This window comes from Sinocyclocheilus anshuiensis, unplaced genomic scaffold (genome assembly GCF_001515605.1).
Source record: "Sinocyclocheilus anshuiensis isolate Anshui unplaced genomic scaffold, SAMN03320099.WGS_v1.1 scaffold1203, whole genome shotgun sequence".
NCBI lineage: Eukaryota > Metazoa > Chordata > Actinopteri > Cypriniformes > Cyprinidae > Sinocyclocheilus > Sinocyclocheilus anshuiensis.
This window is the reverse complement of record NW_015539980.1, coordinates 1182423-1202611: the sequence shown is the minus strand read 5'-3', so window position 1 is coordinate 1202611 and position 20189 is coordinate 1182423. Positions and strand designations below refer to the sequence as shown.

General features: G+C 35.2%; 1 protein-coding gene across 4 annotated transcripts in view; it reads right to left on the bottom strand.

The window, feature by feature from the left end:
- Positions 1 to 3338: 3338 nt before the first annotated feature.
- mtor (mechanistic target of rapamycin kinase) overlaps positions 3339 to 20189 on the bottom strand; it is a 134329-nt gene continuing 117478 nt past the window's right edge. For all 4 annotated transcript variants that reach the window (XM_016484357.1, XM_016484359.1, XM_016484358.1 and 1 more), the window contains 14 exons: positions 18099 to 18233; positions 17503 to 17677; positions 16917 to 17052; positions 14103 to 14250; positions 13258 to 13380; positions 12156 to 12238; positions 11976 to 12048; positions 11809 to 11883; positions 11334 to 11469; positions 8429 to 8494; positions 6729 to 6809; positions 5084 to 5164; positions 4832 to 4937; positions 3339 to 3972 (listed from right to left, as the gene is read on the bottom strand). In XM_016484357.1, the coding sequence (XP_016339843.1) occupies positions 3957 to 3972; positions 4832 to 4937; positions 5084 to 5164; positions 6729 to 6809; positions 8429 to 8494; positions 11334 to 11469; positions 11809 to 11883; positions 11976 to 12048; positions 12156 to 12238; positions 13258 to 13380; positions 14103 to 14250; positions 16917 to 17052; positions 17503 to 17677; positions 18099 to 18233 (1434 nt within the window). In that variant the 3' untranslated portion in view covers positions 3339 to 3956. The remainder of the gene's footprint in view (positions 3973 to 4831; positions 4938 to 5083; positions 5165 to 6728; positions 6810 to 8428; positions 8495 to 11333; positions 11470 to 11808; positions 11884 to 11975; positions 12049 to 12155; positions 12239 to 13257; positions 13381 to 14102; positions 14251 to 16916; positions 17053 to 17502; positions 17678 to 18098; positions 18234 to 20189) is intronic.

Here is a 20189-nt window from a genome sequence, read left to right as displayed (position 1 = left end):
AATCTTGGATTTATTGCACAAGCTGGATAAATTGAGGTTAATTTTGTGCATGTGTAACATGTAACCTGTGCAATATTTTAAACTGCATTTCCCAGGATGCATTATCTGCTAATCAAGAGGGTGTTTTGCATGCCGCTCTCCAATCTGCTTTATGTATTTCCTCCCCAATATCCATTTCCCACAAACTCCACTTTATTCGAATTTGTTTGAACTTATGAGTATATTATAAAAACGACTAAGTTCTGACCTGGAAGAGAACAGTTTTTTTCAACTGTAACTCCGATGTAGACAGACCAGTGCCACTTGGGTGTTCCTTTAGCTTTTTCTACACAAAACTAAAAAAAAAAAATTTGGTGATAAGTAAAAAAAGTGTTTCTTATGCACTCGAAATATTGTACGGTGTAAAAGATATTTCAAGAACAAGTGAACTATGAGAACCATTCAGAACAGTGGTTCAACCCTGGCTGTGAAATATCCTCAATATTTTGTATCCAGCTCAGACCGAATTTATTGTAACAGAACCGATTACAGAACCGAAAGAGTTAAAGAGTTTGTTGAAATGTACATGGTTTTGCTGTGCACCTTCCTTATCACAAAGTTCTCCCAGAAGCTGCAAGAAGTGAGGGGATTGCTTTTGTCTTCTCTTAATCTTAATTGCAGCAGCATTAGATCAGATTCCATAGCTCCTTGAATAAGCTGCTCAACTCTGGAGATCTTTTTAGAGACTACTACTTCAGATACTATCCTTCTCAGGACTACAGCATCTTACCTGGTTTTTGTCTCAGCAGTTGAAAGTCAAAGTACAGGTCTTCACCTGACTCAGCTGTCAAGAGGAATGGCATCTATTTTGTACTCCTTCACGGCATTCACCTAACAGCACCATCATGTAGTTTTGCTCCTACTTATTTTCCCTCTCCCTCTATTCTTTGTAAAAAGTCTCTTGAGTCAAGAAGTTCAGGATTCCAAAACTTAAGACTTAATTGGTGAAGACAATAAAGCAGAGATGCCTGACCTCACTCGCAACTCAGACCTTTACAGCTTTTAACCAATGATTTAACCAATGAAACATGTGTTCCTGCTTTTTCTTTTTAGAACTTCCCCAGTGTTCCTGACTGGTTTTCATTACGCTACTAACATTTATCTAATTGTGGCATTCTACCAGCTTCTTTATTTTTAAAAATGCAGAGTCACAAGCACAAAATGCTTTTATTGGTTTAAAGAGTATACCTTCATGCAGTTAGAGAAACTGGTATGTGTATAATCATTGAGTGACCCTGCTAAGATCTTATAGTATAGTATACTCTTGGAAATGGGGACCCACCTAATTTTTCTCCCCCAAGCCCTGGTAATTCTAACAATGGCACAACTCTTGCTGTTTGTTTTGCTAAGATTATCAGACTAAATGATAATTGGACTTTATTTTGCAAAGCAATTCAACAATGTGAAAAAAAGGTCAGTTTTTTCAATATGTATTTTTTCCAGACATCTGGGGGGTTGTTCTTAAGGAAGTTAGACTTTTTCCTTCTTGATAGGTGTCGATTTTCAATGTTGTTTTAAATCTGTGTAGAAGTGAAAATACATTCAGTGGAAGATTTTGATGTTTTTCCAAGTTAGTATAGTATACTCTTGGAAATGGGGACCCACCTAATTTTTCTCCCCCAAGCCCTGGTAATTCTAACAATGGCACAACTCTTGCTGTTTGTTTTGCTAAGATTATCAGACTAAATGATAATTGGACTTTATTTTGCAAAGCAATTCAACAATGTGAAAAAAAGGTCAGCTTTTTCAATATGTATTTTTTCCAGACATCTGGGGGGTTGTTCTTAAGGAAGTTAGACTTTTTCCTTCTTGATAGGTGTCGATTTTCAATGTTCTTTTAAATCTGTGTATAAGTGAAAATACATTCAGTGGAAGATTTTGATGTTTTTCCAAGTCTCCAGCTACTCAGATGGTGGATTAAGAGACGAGAGCTTGCACATTCTCTTGCCTTCATCTCTTAATAATCTTGAAAATTTCTCTATGAAACTCAACTCTTCACCCACAATAGTTATGACGCAAGATTTACCTCCACCTCCACCAGGGATTGACATCAGGAGGAATGGTATCTGCTTTCTACTTCTTCATGGCATTCACCTAACACCATCATGTAGTTTTACTCCTACTTATGTTTCCTCTCACTCACATTGCAAGGGCTATGATTGTTGTGGAAAAAGTCTTCTTTTCTTTGCAAAACGTCTCTCGAGTCAAGAAGTTCAGGATGCCAAAACTTAAGACTTAATTGGTGAAGACAATAAAGCAGAGATGCCTGCAGAACATCTGACCTAACTTGCAACTCAGACCATTACAGTTTTTAACCAATGTCACCATCTCACTACAGGTGTTCCTGCTTTTTCTTTTTAGAACTTCCCCAGTGTTCCTGACACAGGTTTTCATTACTCTGCTAACTTGTATCTAATTGTTAACAGCTTCTTTATTTTTAAAAATGCTGATTCATAATTTGCACAAAATTATTTTATTGGTTTAAAGAGTAAACCTTCATGCAATTAGAGAAACTCGTATGTGTATAAACATTGAGTGAATGGTGAACTTACAATGCCCTAGTTTGGCCTACAGTCTAGTTGGTCTATTTTTAAAAATGACAAAACATATGTATAACTTTTTAATTGTACCACAAAGTGATCGGAGCATGTTCATACTAAGAGAGTGTGTGTGTTTTGTACCATAGAGCTGCTGAAGTGAAAAAGTGTGGGTCATAGTGACCTGAGATCTAAAGGCCTACAGGCCTAAAGTTCCCTGGTTTTGCTTCCAGGTTATTTTACAAACATGTATTTCTGTAATAAAAATATGATCTGCTGCAGAATTTCTTCAATGACTGCTACACTATATTAAACTATATACAAAATTAATTCAACATTCTTGGCTATATGTGTATTTTCCTAATCAAACACACCTCATTTACTCCATCAGCTCGATTTACCCTATCAGCTCAGTATGATTAAAAGAAGTATGACTGTTGCTTTAATCCAAGAAGGTACTGAGTCCTGTTTTATAATTAATTTACTCAGGGATACCATCAGCAAGAGACAGCTGGGAGAGCGGCCCTGCTAAGATCTTCTTATAGTACAGTCTACTCTTGGAAATGGGAACCCACCTACTTTTTCTCCCCCAAGCCCTGGTAATTTTAACAACGACTCAACTCTTGCTGTTTGTTTTTCTAAGATTATCAGAGTTCACTAAATGATAATTGGACAAAGCAATTCAACAATGTGAAAAAAGATCAGTTATTTCAAAATGTATTTATTTTTTCCAGACATCAATATTCTTTAAAATCTGTGTAGAATAAAAGTGAAAATTCATTTTGATAATAACAAGCATATTTTTCCAAATACTGAGCACAGCTACAGCACATGGAGTTTGCTGCAAAACTGGAACATTGACATATGCTAATGGAGGAGAAAGTGAGCAATATAAGATTGTTTTGTCAGCATTTAATTCATGTTGTCATGTAATTCTCCATCCACATTTCTATTGTACTGAACATTTAAACAACTCACTTTAATGTTTAATTTTCTGTGTGAAAGTCTCATTTTTATTTAACTCTTTAATTTTTTTGGTGGTATTTGACCTGGACAATTCTTGGTAGTTCTTCTGAGTTCTTAATGAAATAACAGGCAATCAACAGAGCAAGGTTATCTTAACTGGTACAAATCATTTCAAGTAACAAAACACAGTGACAATGTTACACACATATAACACAACACAGGATGACATTCTTCAGATTTTTCTGAGGTTGCTTAGAGATTGAAGTGCACACCGACAAGCACAACTTTAATTTTCACATATGCTCACATTTTCCCAAATCAATCTCAGTTTTCAAACTCTGTGTTTACGTCACCATCCCAGGTGAATTTTACAGTAAAATACATAAAAAGAAAGCAGGAACAATAAAAGAAGCTCTACCAAAAAGGGCACCTAAAGAGAATAAGAGAAAAAAATACTGTAAACACACAACACTACATATCACAGCATAAAATAACACATTCTGAGCTAAGGCATATACAATTTTTCAGCAATAAAATAAAACACATACCATCCAATGTAACACTGGCACAGGTTTTCATGCGAAGTAGCTTGTTTGATGAGCAGTTCCACTTGAGTTGGTACGTCCAAAGTCTCATCATGGGAAAAGTCTCGTCCTAGAAGAAGTAAATTCACATAAATCCATTATCATTTGTTTTACTAGCTGTTGATTTTTGATAATGAATGATAGTGCTAGAATTGTGTCACTTAGAAATGTATGTGTTAGTTCTCTGTGGTCAGAGAGTGAATGAGTTTTGCTCACCAGTTAGCTTGTCCCGCACCCTGTTGATAATTTGGATGGCTTTCTTGTTCAAGGCTTCAGGCTGCACAAGGCCATCTCCAACTGAAGGAAGAAAATAATAAAGCAACATTTTCAATGATAAACATACTGAAAAACACATCCTGAAACCTGATCATTAAGCAGATTAAGAGTAAGCAGATTCTTCTTGATGATTCCTTTAAAACGTTTAGGGCTTAATTATGTTGGCTTGAGTATGTCAAATCTTGCCCATTGGCAAGGCAAGGTTGACTGCTACTCACAAAAATGCTTTTTGATATGTTCACCACATAACGCGAAATTTACGAGGCAAACATATCAAAGTGCATTTTCGCGAGTATCACCATAGTAAAGAGTGTAAATAAGTGCTTACGTTTTACTGTATACAGAAGAAGATTATTACCTCACAGCATAAAATAACACATTCTGAGCTAAGGCATATACAATTTTTCAGCAATAAAATAAAACACATACCATCCAATGTAACACTGGCACAGGTTTTCATGCGAAGTAGCTTGTTTGATGAGCAGTTCCACTTGAGTTGGTACGTCCAAAGTCTCATCATGGGAAAAGTCTCGTCCTAGAAGAAGTAAATTCACATAAATCCATTATCATTTGTTTTACTAGCTGTTGATTTTTGATAATGAATGATAGTGCTAGAATTGTGTCACTTAGAAATGTATGTGTTAGTTCTCTGTGGTCAGAGAGTGAATGAGTTTTGCTCACCAGTTAGCTTGTCCCGCACCCTGTTGATAATTTGGATGGCTTTCTTGTTCAAGGCTTCAGGCTGCACAAGGCCATCTCCAACTGAAGGAAGAAAATAATAAAGCAACATTTTCAATGATAAACATACTGAAAAACACATCCTGAAACCTGATCATTAAGCAGATTAAGAGTAAGCAGATTCTTCTTGATGATTCCTTTAAAACGTTTAGGGCTTAATTATGTTGGCTTGAGTATGTCAAATCTTGCCCATTGGCAAGGCAAGGTTGACTGCTACTCACAAAAATGCTTTTTGATATGTTCACCACATAACGCGAAATTTACGAGGCAAACATATCAAAGTGCATTTTCGTGAGTATCACCATAGTAAAGAGTGTAAATAAGTGCTTACGTTTTACTGTATACAGAAGAAGATTACCAGGGCTGTTGATTTAACATTAATTTGATGCAGTAATTATGGAAAAAAATGGGTTAAATTATTAAAACCCATTAACTGCTGTTTAAAACCCACCAACCTCACAGCACTATTTATGCGATTCTAATTGCTGAAAAAGACTTGTTATTATACCCAATATAATTTCAAATGCAGCTTCTGAACAAGGGCTGAACAAGGAAACCCCAATTTCCGAAATGAATTGTAATCCTGAATTATATGATAGCATGTTATTCGGTTAGTTTTATGAAAAGTATTCTGTATTGTTTGAGTCCAATGATGATGAACAAGATATGCAAAGTTGTTCAAATAGTTTAGTAAATAAAAAAAAAAACATCCAAAAGGGTTTAATAATGGAAAATTGACACAACCTGTGTCTTATTTGTACTTCTTTTAATGTTTTGCTTTAACTGCATAGTATCAAAAATGCCAAAAGATGGTAACTACTGGGCTAGCTGAAATATAATTAGCAGCTTTTTAGGTTTATCATTCATTGTTTTCTGATATATATATATATTTTGAACAAAAAGCTGAGGAAACCACAAAGCCTACATCTGGATTGGATTCAGAACGATGATAGAGCATAGTTGGAGATGAACATACTGTAGATGGAGTAGATTGCTTCCATAAGCACCCCCAAAGCTTGCACAGTCCTATACTACTTCCTGGGTCGAGATTTCAATCGGTAACATTAGGCAGTTTTGATTTATGTGCTGTTTAATGTTTGATGATCGCATTATTTTACATATGTAATTGCTTGTTTCTGCTTATGTTTATTATGTGCTTGTGGTAGTTTTTTTAAAGCCGGATGGATTCTGTTTGAGATTTTTTTATTGTTCATCGGCTGGAAAAAAACCCACATTTTGACACATTAGTTAAGGTAGTTAACTACCTACTACACATTAGTTTAGTTACACTTCCATAACACTGCATTTATTTGATCAAACATAATACTCAATACTCAGAAAATAATACTCATTTTGTTGTTTATCCGGTCTAGAGGACAAAACCCGTTGTTTGTGGTGGCATAAGAATGATAACATAGGTAAAACCTGTTCTGTTTTTGACAGGTAGCCAAAGGAACAAAATTGAAAAATGCTCAATTCAGAGTAAAATCACTTTAGATAATAATCATGACTTCTGAGCTTGTAAATTAGTACCACTCAGGAGGACTTGAAAGCAGAATGACTTTAAGGACTGTCTTCAAGGACTTACTGAAGGAGTGAATTGACTCAGGCACTGTAGTCCCAGGCTTTTTGTGGGTTGTTTCTCCCAGGTCAATACCCTCCATGGCTTCTACATGAAACATACCAAGAAAATGCATTAGTTTTGGTGGAAATTCCGGATGAGTACATTAGAAGTCACATCTTAATGTCACTTTTTCTTATGGGACTGTCCGAAATGTGTGCAAATAAAAGCATAATTTATGGGAAAGCTCCGGCAGTGTGAACAAAATCTTGGGAACAACTTTTGGTAAAACTTTCTATGAAGCCCATATTTATAATACATTATGAGGGTATTCTTAAGACATTATAATGAATGCATAATGCATTATATAAAAACCGTATAATATGTTATATCATCTAAATAAATAATCATAACAACAATTATAATATATTATAATGCTTACACATTTGTGGTTATAAGATTATGATTATTTATAACACACAATGAACACCATATTAAATCTACTTTTACATTTATAATGGACTATATATCTTGACATTGTTTATTCAAGATCTGGACAGTATCTTACTACATCTTGTAAGTGGTTAGGTGTGGAGTGTTATCTGAGTGTTCCCTGTGAGGCTAATATTAACCTTGATGTGAGCTAGTTAAGAAATAATTCTTTGGGGAAAATAAAACTAAAATAATAAAACATTACATACACAGAAATAACAATCTGCATAAACCCATGGGTACTTAAACACACCATAAAAAAAAAAAGAAAAAGTAAAAATCATTCAGCTGCTATTCCCCCTTCCCCCAGACAAAACTACTACTGGTTCAGTCCAATAAGGGGCATGCTAATGCTATAAACACCAGTTTGATCCACATGGTCTGTTTGATAGTACAGCATGAGACTGGAAGTTCAACAGCCAAAACAAAAGGTTTGGGGAAAATTCTCACCCGAAATAAAGGTAATTCTGACTGAAATTAAACTGTATTGTGACATTCTTTAAAAAAAATAACAGATTGAACAAAATGTTGGCCAACAAAAAAACAACAACAACATAGTATCATACTCATTTGAAACAGGCACAACAATTACACAACACCATGATGATTTAAAAGATGGTAAATGCCGGCATAATCAAGTAATGATGTGTGCATGTGTATCAAGTCCAGGTAATTCCTTGTCTGTCACCAAGCTTACCTTGTGACAGTCATATTACACATTCATCTGATCTGTTATCTGATCTTATGGCTGTTTGAGAAAACAAATATTATTATTATTATTACTACTACACTTATAAGTGGTCTTTGATTGCTTTAAGTAAAGTAGCATAAGAAAGATGGCAAGATATGAGACTTATAATACATTATAACTATGAGAAATATAATCCATTGTAACTTAAGTGGATGCAACATGTTCACTGTGTGTTCATGTTGCATGTTGCAAATCATCATACTCTTAAAAGATATAACCACAAATAAGTAAATATTATAATAGTTTAAAACTGTTCTTATTTATATATTTATAAGATGATATAACATATTATAAGGGTTTTTATAATGCATTATGCATTCATTATAATGCCATAAGAATACCCTTATAATGTATTATAAATATGGGATTCATAGAAAGTGTTACCCAACTTTTTTTCTGTAATCTCCCTGCTTATCAATTTTACAGGGGAGTTTACCTTACTATAACACTATTAATTAGAATGGGGATAAAGTCAAAGACTCACCGACAGACTGTCCTGCCGTGTAGGAGTCAGTTCTGGTCCTGGAGCGCTTGTTTCCTTTAGTGTTTGCTGTAGGAAAGAAAATAAACATCCAGTTACTTGACAAACTTTACTTTTTTCACAAACAAAAGGCTGAATATCAACCTAACATCAATATTTTAGGTTGATATTTTCTTTAAATTAAATAAAAAATTAATAAACTAAAATGGTATAAATGTAAAAAAAAATAAAATGAATAAAAAATAAATTCCTTTAGACATTTCTATTAGCTACTGTATACAGGTCACTAGGGCACCAACAGTGTTGTCAAGTAATGCATCAAAAGTCTTTCTAGACATTTTCTATGTGAATTCAAAATACATCACGAAATATGATGAGTAACAGGTACATTAGCTATAATTAACATCAAGATACACATGGCAATTTATGTGATTAATACTAAACTTGTTTATAATAACTTATGATTGCGATCTAATATGGATTTTGGTCTTATAATGAGGTCAAAATATGTTATTTGTAGCTTTTTATAATAATCTAATTGCGAGAACTGTTTAGGATTTATCATGTAAACATCCTTTATTTTTATAAAATAATAACCATACGCTTCATCAGTAAGTAATAAGTAAAGTAATAATATTACTTTTGAAAAGAGTAATGAGCCAAACACTGGATTTATAGATATATTATCTACATCTTGTTAGACAAAATGTTTCAGGACCCACTTATTGTCGTAATCATTGTTTTGATTTTATATTTTCACATGGAATCAATGAAATTGGTGACATCTCAGATCATTGTCTTGATTTTTGTATACTCCGTTACAAATATGGCACAACTATCACTTCTAGGACCTTGGTGGATTTGCCATCTTTTTTTCCAGATGACCCCAGCATAAAGGTGTTGTTTGTGATACAGTAGTGGCCCACAGAACAACATCAAGCAACGTTACATGGACCTTTCACAGACATGCCTTCTGAGCACAGAAAAGGACCTCATCCACTGTTTTGAAAGCATACAAGGATTAGGTGACCTTGACCCGTTATCATTTGAGAGGCAGAAGCCTTTTTCCATGCTGCTGGAGGATCAGGATTTTAAGTTCTTTCCACAAATTTTTTTTTTGACCATATCATGCCACATGTGGACCCTCCTCTATTGCCAAATTCCACGAGGACACAAATTCTGTCCATATCAAACACCTCAGGCATATCATCCAGCAGCTGCAGCAGGACATACAAAAGATCAGGTAGCAGCTCCATTTCTAAATTAGAAATCAGTACAAGTCCATGTTACACCGGAGTTTGTTTTTTATTTTTAATATTTTAGGAATGGATTCTCATGGATATTTTTCTTACAAAAACGCATCGATTCGGTACAGGAGGCCGATTCGGCGAGAAGAGGCTCAGTCAACCAAAATTGTATTAGTTGGTTTGCCAACTAACTCCAACAGAAAGTGGTGAAGTCTGTGACAGACAGATCATTAACAGTTGGTCCTTGTCATAATTTTAGGAAATTGGGCCAGAAATTCAAATGTTTGCCTATCAAACATTTTGCTTTTGCACAGTAAAAAACAAACAAACTGTTGTTTCTGCTGTATCACAAATAAACACCTCTGGCTTGCTTAGTTGGGGACACTTAATTTCCAACGATATCGTCGATTTGATTGCACAGACACTATTTAAACTGAACTGAGCTGGATGATGACATCACTGAATTCAATGAAAATTGAACTGAAAATTGAGTGTTTACTATTATCATTTTGCATTATTGACACAATATTTTCCTAATTAATGCTGTACAGTTGCTTTGACACAATCTGTATTGTTGAAAGCGTTATATAAATAAAGGTGACTTGACTTGACAAATGCGTGTCACAAATATGAACCGAAAATAAGCATATAGGTTACTTGCCTCACAGACATGAGAAATATATCTATTTCATTCTGCACTACTTTGTTTAAATAAGATTATTGTAGAGGTCCTGACATTATTTTGGCGGAAGGCTTTACTTTGAAGGGTTCAGATTTTGAGCTGTCCATAAGCAAACCTCACTGAGATTTAAAACCCCTGAAGCCTAATGCAATTTGCCAGAATTTTTTATATGAAACAGATATAACATTTCATGCAGAAGTGTTACAGGTCTGTAAAGGAGACTGGACAAGATTAAGCAACAATTAGCAGATAGTTGATTTCTGTGAACAAGACGCTAAGTCATCATGTGCCTGTATAAGAAGGAGGAGTTGGGGATCGAGGAAGGTAAGCGCATATCTGTGTGACAGACTAAGGCAAGTCTGAGTACGGATGAACCACTATATCATATTTAATTGTAGTGGGAAGAGTTACTGAAGCTGAGCGTTAGCTGATACTGGCTGTCACGACGTGGTCTGCCTGAACTACGTTTGAGCTCCATTCATCATTCAAAGGACAAAAACTTTTCTACTTTTAAATGAACCAATTCAAATTGAAAACAAATACTCTCTAATTATGTGATGCGTATGGAAGGCGCATTTCTCTCTAAATGCGCATCCACTGTACTGTGGAGATGACGAGGCAGCATAGTCAGCTTTAGTCCACACTGACTCCGAAAATGCAAAATGCATTTATTAATAAATAATTAAAATACCTCCTTGCTATTTTTTGCTGACACATACATAGTCATTACTGCTATAGCAGCAACAATAAAAACTCTAATCTCTGTGGTTAGCATAAAAGGTTATGCAATGGCTCATGCCATGTATTAACTGCATTGTCATGATTAGCAGGTTATCTGACTCATAGGCTCACAAAGGTCTCACAACCTCCCAAGTGTCTGACCTTTGCACAGTGTATGCCATTTCTTAAGACGTAACAGGATTGTGTGGCTCTGGTATTTTTAAGTCTTTTAAATAAAAAGGAAAAGTTGTGTGCTCACTGTCCATAAGCCTCCAGTTGAGTAATGGATCGTAGACAAAGGCCTCCAGCACAGCCATGACACTGTCCCTGTGTTCCCTAAGTACCTCCATCACCGTGTGACATGTAATCCGGTAGTTACCATCCAGTCCGGTCACCTGAGAGGAAACATGATCTGTTAGTCACACTTTAGTTTGGGGACCAATTCTCACTATTAACTAACTACCCAATTTGCTATAATTTGCTGCTTATTAATAGTTAGTAATGTAGTTAAGTTTAGGTATGGTGTAGGATTAAGGGATCTAAAATATGGTCATGCAGAATAAGGCACTAATATGTGCTTTAAAAATATTAATAAACAGCCAATATGCTAGTAATATGCATGCTAGTTAATAGTGATCACTGTTTTTCCCAGTATCTAGAAGAGTTACTAGTTAAGGCAAGGTGGAAAAAAACCTTTTGTACCAAATACACCCCCATGCAACAGATCATCTTACCTCCATGGCATTGGTTAACATCCGGGTTAATCTGAAAGGTATTTTCTCAGGGAATTTTTCTCTGGTCATTGCAACCTTAAATATATATATATAAAAAACAGTCGTAAACAAACAAAACTACTGCATGTTGCTTATTTGTTGTTGTTTATAATATTTAAAAAAATTACCTCAAAACAGTCCCCAAAATCAATATGCAGTATCTTTCCACTGAGCCTGTCCAACATCAGATTAGAAGGATGTCTGTGGTTGGAGGAAAAAAAGATTATGCATGGTATAAATAATGAATGAATAAACTAGTTTGAGTGTTGATTAAAAAAAACAAACAATAATGCCAGTTTAGTCTGTACCTGTCCCCAAGCCCTAAGATATAGCCAACCATGGACATTACAGCTAGTGAGCGGGTGTAGTTTGTCCTCCTATCAAACCAAACCTGTACAAAGAGGTAGCCATTTTATAAATTAAAATAATAAAAAAGTAATTGATAGAATCTCATTTTTTTTAATTTTGTTCTTAAAACAACTACATTTCTGTAGATAAAATGGTAAATATATCTACAATGGTAAAATTAAATGGAATATACTGTAAATTTCAACACTAACAGAAAAAGTAACTCTGTATAATACAAAATCTCTTGATGAAATATCCATGTTAAATTTTCACCAAAATCAAAGAGTTATATTTTGCATAAGGTAAACAAACCCTATTTTAGACAATTCCAGAAAAAAAAATCCACCCCAATTAATGTACGTAACACAGAAGAAATCTCATTCTGACTACTGTAATACATTAAAAAAAAAATAAAATAAAAAAATCCAGTCCGGACACAGCCATTTTCTCCTCAGTTAGCTTAATAAGTTATAGCTTCATTCAGTAGTACAACCTTCGGTAAAACTTAATTTTGATAGTCCACTTTAGACATTCTACTAACTATAAGTAACTTTGCAACTACATGTCAACCACCAGTCATCAGAGACTTCGTAGACTGTCTGCGTAATATCTGCTAACACTTTATTTTTAAATGGTCCCCCAACACACCATTCTTTGATTGCGAACTGCTCTGAAACTGCAAGGCTGTAGAATGCGCAACGATGCCGCGTTCTGAATTTAAACAAGCAGCGCTCATATTTAATTAATTGAATCAAAGCCTTTTGAAGTTTAATAATCATATTAGACTATCATGTATTTTCTGCATTTTTGCCCCCAAATTCTCTCAAAATGATAATTAAAATGTTTGTTATACAATTAAAGATATTCAGGACTTTTTAAGGACCTGCAGGGACTTGTTTTATTTACTCATGTGCACCTAAATACATTTTACAATTCGCCCACATCTATTTGGGCACTGAGATGAAGTGACTGGAATCGACTTTGATGACAGAAAATATGACCATATGCTAAATATACAACACAATTTTTTGATGAGAATGAAAGATAATGATGATTGCAAACCTCTGAGCTGGGACTCTTAAGCCACAGCAGTTTGGCCAGGTCATCTCCTGCTGTATTGTTCACTGCATGCTCAAACACCTCCACCTTCTCCATGAGAGTCAAGTGGTCATAGTCAGGTGCCATCTACCATAAATGACACAGTTTTAGCCAACAGAGATCAATTTTACTTCTTCAGTTCTTCACGTCCTCGCACACCATCTGCAGTTAGTTTTGTTGTGCCCATGACATATTAACTTGTGCGAACATAATATGACCAAGAGGTAATGACATTCTTATGTCTTAGCCATGAGGTCCTATGTTAAGGGAACATTCACATAGTAGATAACTACTATATAACAATGAAGTATACTAATATAATATAACCATGCCTTAAATGCCACAGTGACTTTGTCCTTCTTAATCCAAAATAAAATTTAAAATGAATATCTCCACTTCTGATAGTCCCATGTTGCTATGGTCACGCAGGTTTGTTAAGCATTAAACTTGTGAGCAAGAGAAAAGGATGTCATTACTTTAACACAATGATCTTGTGGCCATGACACACTGTACAATCACATTCTCACAAGTTAATATTTTGTGGCGTTCACAATATGTCACAATATAATATGTCCTGGTCACAACAAAACGAAGCGAAACAAACATGTGCCCTTCCCATGCAATGTTTTTTTTTTTAAAGACGTTAAAAACTTTAAAGACAAACATTTTCTTTCCTTCTAATAAAATGCGCTGCTGAACTGTTCATAGTAAGACCAGGAAAGTGTATTACTAAAGTAAAAATGGTCAATTTTGACTTTGACTTTAATGGCATACAGGAAGCTGTATTTGACAGGTTTGAGACATGTTACCCTAAGCATGATGCGATGTTCAATGTTGAGTAGGATCTTCTTCTTCTCTCGGTAGTCTCGAATCAGTGCATGCAACGTGTCACAGTGAGGAACCCAGCCGATCAGACCAGAGTTGGTGGAGAGTGGAATCACAGCATAGCGCTGAATACTGTTCAAAGACATGTTCATTAGAGGAAAAAATTCTAAATATGAGCCACAAAAATTAGAGTATCAAAACCTACCGACAGAGCTGGCTAATATTTTTGAATCAGTAGACTAGCACTGTATGGCGCCCTCCACAAATATTAGAACACTTTGTAAATAATGGGCTATGAAAATTGGTATTTTAAGCAAAAAAAAAACAAAAATTCTAGAAAAAATGTCAATTAATTTAAATGAATATTTTATCTTTAAAGCGTCTAGAAATCCTTATGAGTACGAATCTATCTGAAGTATCCATATTGTATGTTTTTAAGTTCTCCTGAGCGATTAAAAACCTAATCTTAAGTTTAACTTAAAAAAAATTATAAACCATGGTTTTACTGGGATATAAATATCAGGCCAGATTCCTTTAGCCATCACTGCGAAATAGACCTGAAAACAGAATAATTACTCTATGTGAGACAAAAGGTTGAGCAGCACAAATGAGGAAATGGCTATATAAGAAATTAGCTCAACATCAATTCAACAAAACAGATTAAAAAAAGAATCTAGAAAGTTTCTGGATGTCAGATCAGTCTTAAATCCCTTGCCATGTGTTGCTCAACCTTTTTACAGGAGAAGATTCAGAGCTTGTGATGTTTCTCATTTGTAGGTTGCTTCGGATAAAATCTTCTGCTAAATGAATACATGTAACAAGTATATTGTACGAGGGGGTGTCAGAAACGTTCAAAAAGTTTTTGAAAATATTTTACATTAATTAACAGTTAGATTTTTGTGAATATTTTAAAAGACCAAAAGCATGAACATCAAACAAATGCCAATATTCGAGGAGGCCACTGTAATACCAGCTCTGCTCAGCAGATAGCACACTGCTGCCTCACAGTTTGAGTTCTGGCTGTGCAAGGAAGCTGTGTGTAGTTTGCATGTTCCTCTCTGTGTTAGCATGTTTTCTCAGGGTGCTCCGGTTTACTCCACCATCCAAAGACTTGCAGCTTAGGAGGATTGGAGATGATAAATTTCTCATAAAAGTGAGTGTTACTGTGTCCCAGCACTGGGGTGTCACGAGTTGCATCTGGTGTAAACTTCAGTAGCAAAAACGTTAAAGTATTAAAGTTGGCAAATTCAGTTCAGCTCATTTCTGGGAATCTTTTTAATCTACCTACTTCAAGGAATCGATTCAAAATGCTTATTCAATTTTTAGTTTCTATCATCACTTAAAGGGGTCATATGATGCGATTTAAATTTTTCCTTTCTCTTTGGAGTGTTACAAGCTCTTGGTGCATAAAGTGCAAGAAGATCTGTAAAGCTGCAAAGACTAAAGTCTCAAATCCAAAGAGATATTCGCATAAACACATTTCATTACACCAAATACACAAAATAATGTTCTTTTTAGCAGCATCATATGAACCCTTTAAAATGTTCACTGAAGTCCCTGCGTGACCTTTTTTATGTATTAAAATGCTTTAGTGAAAATATGCTCATAAGTTTGCATATTTATTGCAGAATCTGCAAGCTGTTTATCATTTTAAGATATAAAAGGGGTTATAAAAATATTATGTTGCCAGTCCAGCATTTTACATTTAGTACAATTGAGGGACTTAGGCACAAAAAGTTACAAACACTCACTGATGTTCAAGCAGGCAACACACTACGTTTAAGACACTACTAGTTTAAAATAAACTTTTGATGGTCATGATGATAAATATGTAAATATCTTACGGTTGCAAAAGTTATACTTAAAGGGTTAGTTCACCCAAAAATGAAAATTAGGCTGTTTTACTCACCCCAGAGCCATCCTAGGTGTATATGACTTTCTTCTGTAAGACAAATATCCATATTCAAAACGTAATAATCACTTTAATCTAGCTTGCGCCAACAACTGATGACATGAGTTCAGTGTTGCCCCGCGTTCGTCACTTCTGAGCAGCGCATGCGCAACGCTGACCTCATACATCATTCCCCCGGAACTGCTTCCGCTTACAACAGTGAGCGCAAGCTAGATTGAAGTGTTTATTACGTTTTAAATATGGTTATTTTTCTAACAAAAACGCATCGATTCGCTACAGGAGGCCTTTGTTCACCCCCCGGAGCCGTGTGAGACACTTTTTTTTTTTTATGGATGGGCGCTTTTTATTTCACTTCTTTTGGACTGAAGCACTGCAACACCCGCTGAGTGGCATTAAACAGCTTAAAGGATCAAAGACCATTTTTAATATAACTCCGACTGGATTCTTCTGAAAGAAGGAAGTCATATAAACCAAGGATGGCTCTGGGGTGAGTAAAACACAGCCTAATTTTCATTTTCATAACCCTTTAATATCAAGCCTAACTCTTGCAATACTTATATGACTCCTGAAGGGCAGCAGACGTTTGCATATGTGCCAGTAATTAAAACATGCAAAATACTGGCTGATATACCCACCATGGTAATACTGTGTATTGGTCAACTACTAATTTGTAATGTATTTTACTTCTTGTGTCAAACATTCTGAATCTATTTAGCACTGATTCCACTGATCAGAAAAACAAAATTATCTTTTAAGTAATTAAAAAAAAAAAATACACAAGGTATCAATATATCATTTGCTTTAGCTATGTCTTGTTTGCCTGATGTAATTTGTTTCAAAGAATGACACTTTCTGAGATTCTGATGCCTGAATGCAAGATGCTTGCCTCAGATTCTTGCGCAAGGAGGCTGGGTCATTAGCCAGTAGAGTGTTCACTAAGCCAAAAAGCTGCATGACCCTCTCGTCTTGCCGTAGATCCTCATGACCCTTCAGCAAGAACATGAACTCGTGACCGTTGCTACCTGCAGGGCGCAGAACAGAAAAAGCTTTGTCTCACCGTATCAACTGTCACAAATGCATTTACATTTACAACCAAGATCACAGCATGTGTTTGTCTGGAAAAAAGACAACAAAATTAAATCTTGCCCTCATAAAAGCAACCTTTTTCACACACTAGAACAGAGACGCCTTCACCAGGACCTGGTGCATGCCATACAGTATATTACAAGATCGGGGAAAAAAAACAAACATGCTATATCCTAATTTTTTATTTATTTTTGCATTGAAATTTACGTGAAAATAAGTGAATTTAATATATAAAAAAAAAAAACACTCAACATTGTCCACTGCTCAGAGCAAGCCATGGGCCTGATCAGATGTACAACTGTTTATTTGTGTCTGTTGTTCATTTTCTTTGCCCCTAGTATTTATGATAGCCTATGCAAAACAGCTCATTTTCACTTGGCTCTTACCCATGATAGTGAGTTTGCGTGGCCGCTGTTTGGAGGTGATGACCTGCAATGAGGGAGCAATAGACTGGATACGTATAATTGGCTGATTGGGGTCATATGTTCCGGGCACGGCCAACTCCAGATCACGACACATAAGTAGTTTAGGTGAGACGTACTGAAGCTCTAGTGAAGTGAGCTGCGGGCAAAGAAATATGCATGAATACATAATTGTATGAAACATTACTAAATTATATCCTAACAGAAGCAAGTATTTATTTTTAAAAGTGCACTTCTTTTCACAGCTGATATTGTATCAACACTGTCAGAAATTTATAACAAAATATCATCAGGTAATATTAACATCAGTCTTCATCCTGAAAATTGACTTGCTATGAGTTTAACATCATCACACATGCCACACATGAAAAGTTTGATAGCTTTTACCATTGTAAAAAGGTGCTCATATTTTCTGTTCCCAATCCCAAATTTTAACTTTTCAATTTTTAAAACAACATCAACATTTAGGACATCATGATTTATGATATTTCTGCAGGCTGATGTAAGTGATCTAAAGACTATTCTGAGGAATACACCAGCCAGAAACGCTACTGGCAGACCTGTGGCAGCTGTTTGGAGATCCTGCGGAACACGTGGTAGTACAGGTCCCAGGCCTGCGTCAGGTCCTTCACGTTACCTGATCGCATGTACTTTCTGCACCAGTCCTGCGCCTCCATCAGGTCTCGGCCGTAAGCCTGAAACCACAGCCACAGTTATAAAAAGGAAAGTTAGGTCAAGTCACTATTATGTATATAGCGTTTTATACAAAAGAGATGTTCAAAGCAGCTTCACAGGAAAATAACAGAATCAATGACTCTTCATCAAATATGTGACCCTGAACCACAAAACTAGCCTTAAGTCGCTTGGGTATATTTTAGCAATAGCCAAAAAAACATTGTATGGGTCAAAATTATTTATTTTTCTTTTATGCCAAAAATCATTCCAGATTTTCAAATAGTTGTATCTCGGCCAAATATTGTCCTATCCTAACAAACCATAAATCAATGGAAAGCTAATTTATTAAACTATATTATTATTAAATAAAGATAATTATTAAATTGACCCTTATGACTGGTTTTGTGGTCCAGGCTCACATATAAGGAAAATCCAAATTCTGTTTCTGTAAAGCAGCTCTAACAAGACAATAGAGTCATTCTACAGCTCCAGTCAGTTCAGTATTGATTTAGTTCAGTTCAATAAGTGTCGATGCTGCAAAATGTGTCAATTATGAACAAATCAGATTAAACTATAAAACAGCCATTATTTAGCTCAAATGTATCCACATTTGTGGATTAATGTTATTCAATAAAATTTTGCATCCATCTGCTTGAAGATCGGGATATGACACACCTGCATTAGGTGGGAAGGAAGAGTTGTTATCGGTCCAGTGTTTGAAACATGAATCTTTTCAATAGCCATAAGCACTATGAACGTTCTTCTTGTAAATGTGTTTTGGAAAGTGCTGCAGGCTAACATATAGACTAATCATTATCCACTTCTATATTTACTGTGTGCACAACCATGGATTGCAAAATCTGCTGTTTAAGCAAAACATTTATAACCATTCGTTCTAAAAATGGCACTGGTATGGTTTTAAAGTAAGTATTTCTATATTTACAGTGGGTACGGAAAGTAGATTTTAGCAAATGGCTGCAATATAACAAAGAGTGAAAAATTGAAGGGGGTCTGAATACTTTCCGTACCCACTGTAATATAATATCACATTCAACATTCTTGATTCTCCATTTTACTTCAATGAACAAATGATCATTGAACCTCCATTACTGAAATAAATAAGGCTTTTAGTAACTAAATCCACTACATCAGCTAATTACGCTTCAACAGCTATGCTATAGAAATAAACAAAGCTACCACAAAAACAGAAATGCAAACACCAAATTCTAAAGATGGCCACACGCTTGTTTCTCCGACACGTAAGGTCTATACTGGAGATGCTTACACATCCTGAGTAGCCTACAAAAGACTGATAAGCTGTTTGTCACTTCAGATGTCACTGACCAGGGCCGGAGTGAGGCCTATTTTCAGCCCGGGAGTTTAATGCACAAGACCATTTCCTTATGTTTTAACAAGAATAAACAGATAAATAACAAATGAGTATTTAACGTATTTTTCTTAAAAAACAAACAAACAAACACCTATGGACAAATAAAAATGTTTTCCTGTGTGTGAGAGAATACTTCAAGTTAGTTCAAGTTAATACTTTTATTAAAGTTAATACTTTAATACATTTAAGTATTAACCATTAATACTTTAATGGTTTTATTTGCATTTACATTTTTAATTAATACACAAAAATCTAATCAATTAAAAGAAAGGTAAAATCTGTCTACTGAGGCTTTTATTTGTAGTGTTTTAAGACCTTTAAAGGGGTCATATGATGCGATTTCAATTTTTCCTTTCTCTTTGGAGTGTTACAAGCTCTTGGTGCATAAAGAAGATCTGTAAAGTTGCAAAGACTAAAGCCTCAAATCCAAAGAGATATTCTTTGTAAAAGTTAAGAGTCAACCACGCCTACCTAAAACGGCTCGTTCTAACACGCCCCCACATGTTTACGTCACTATCTGGAAAGATTTGCATAACGCCGCCCAAATGTTCACGCAAAGAAAGAAGGCATAACTTTTATTCTCGCT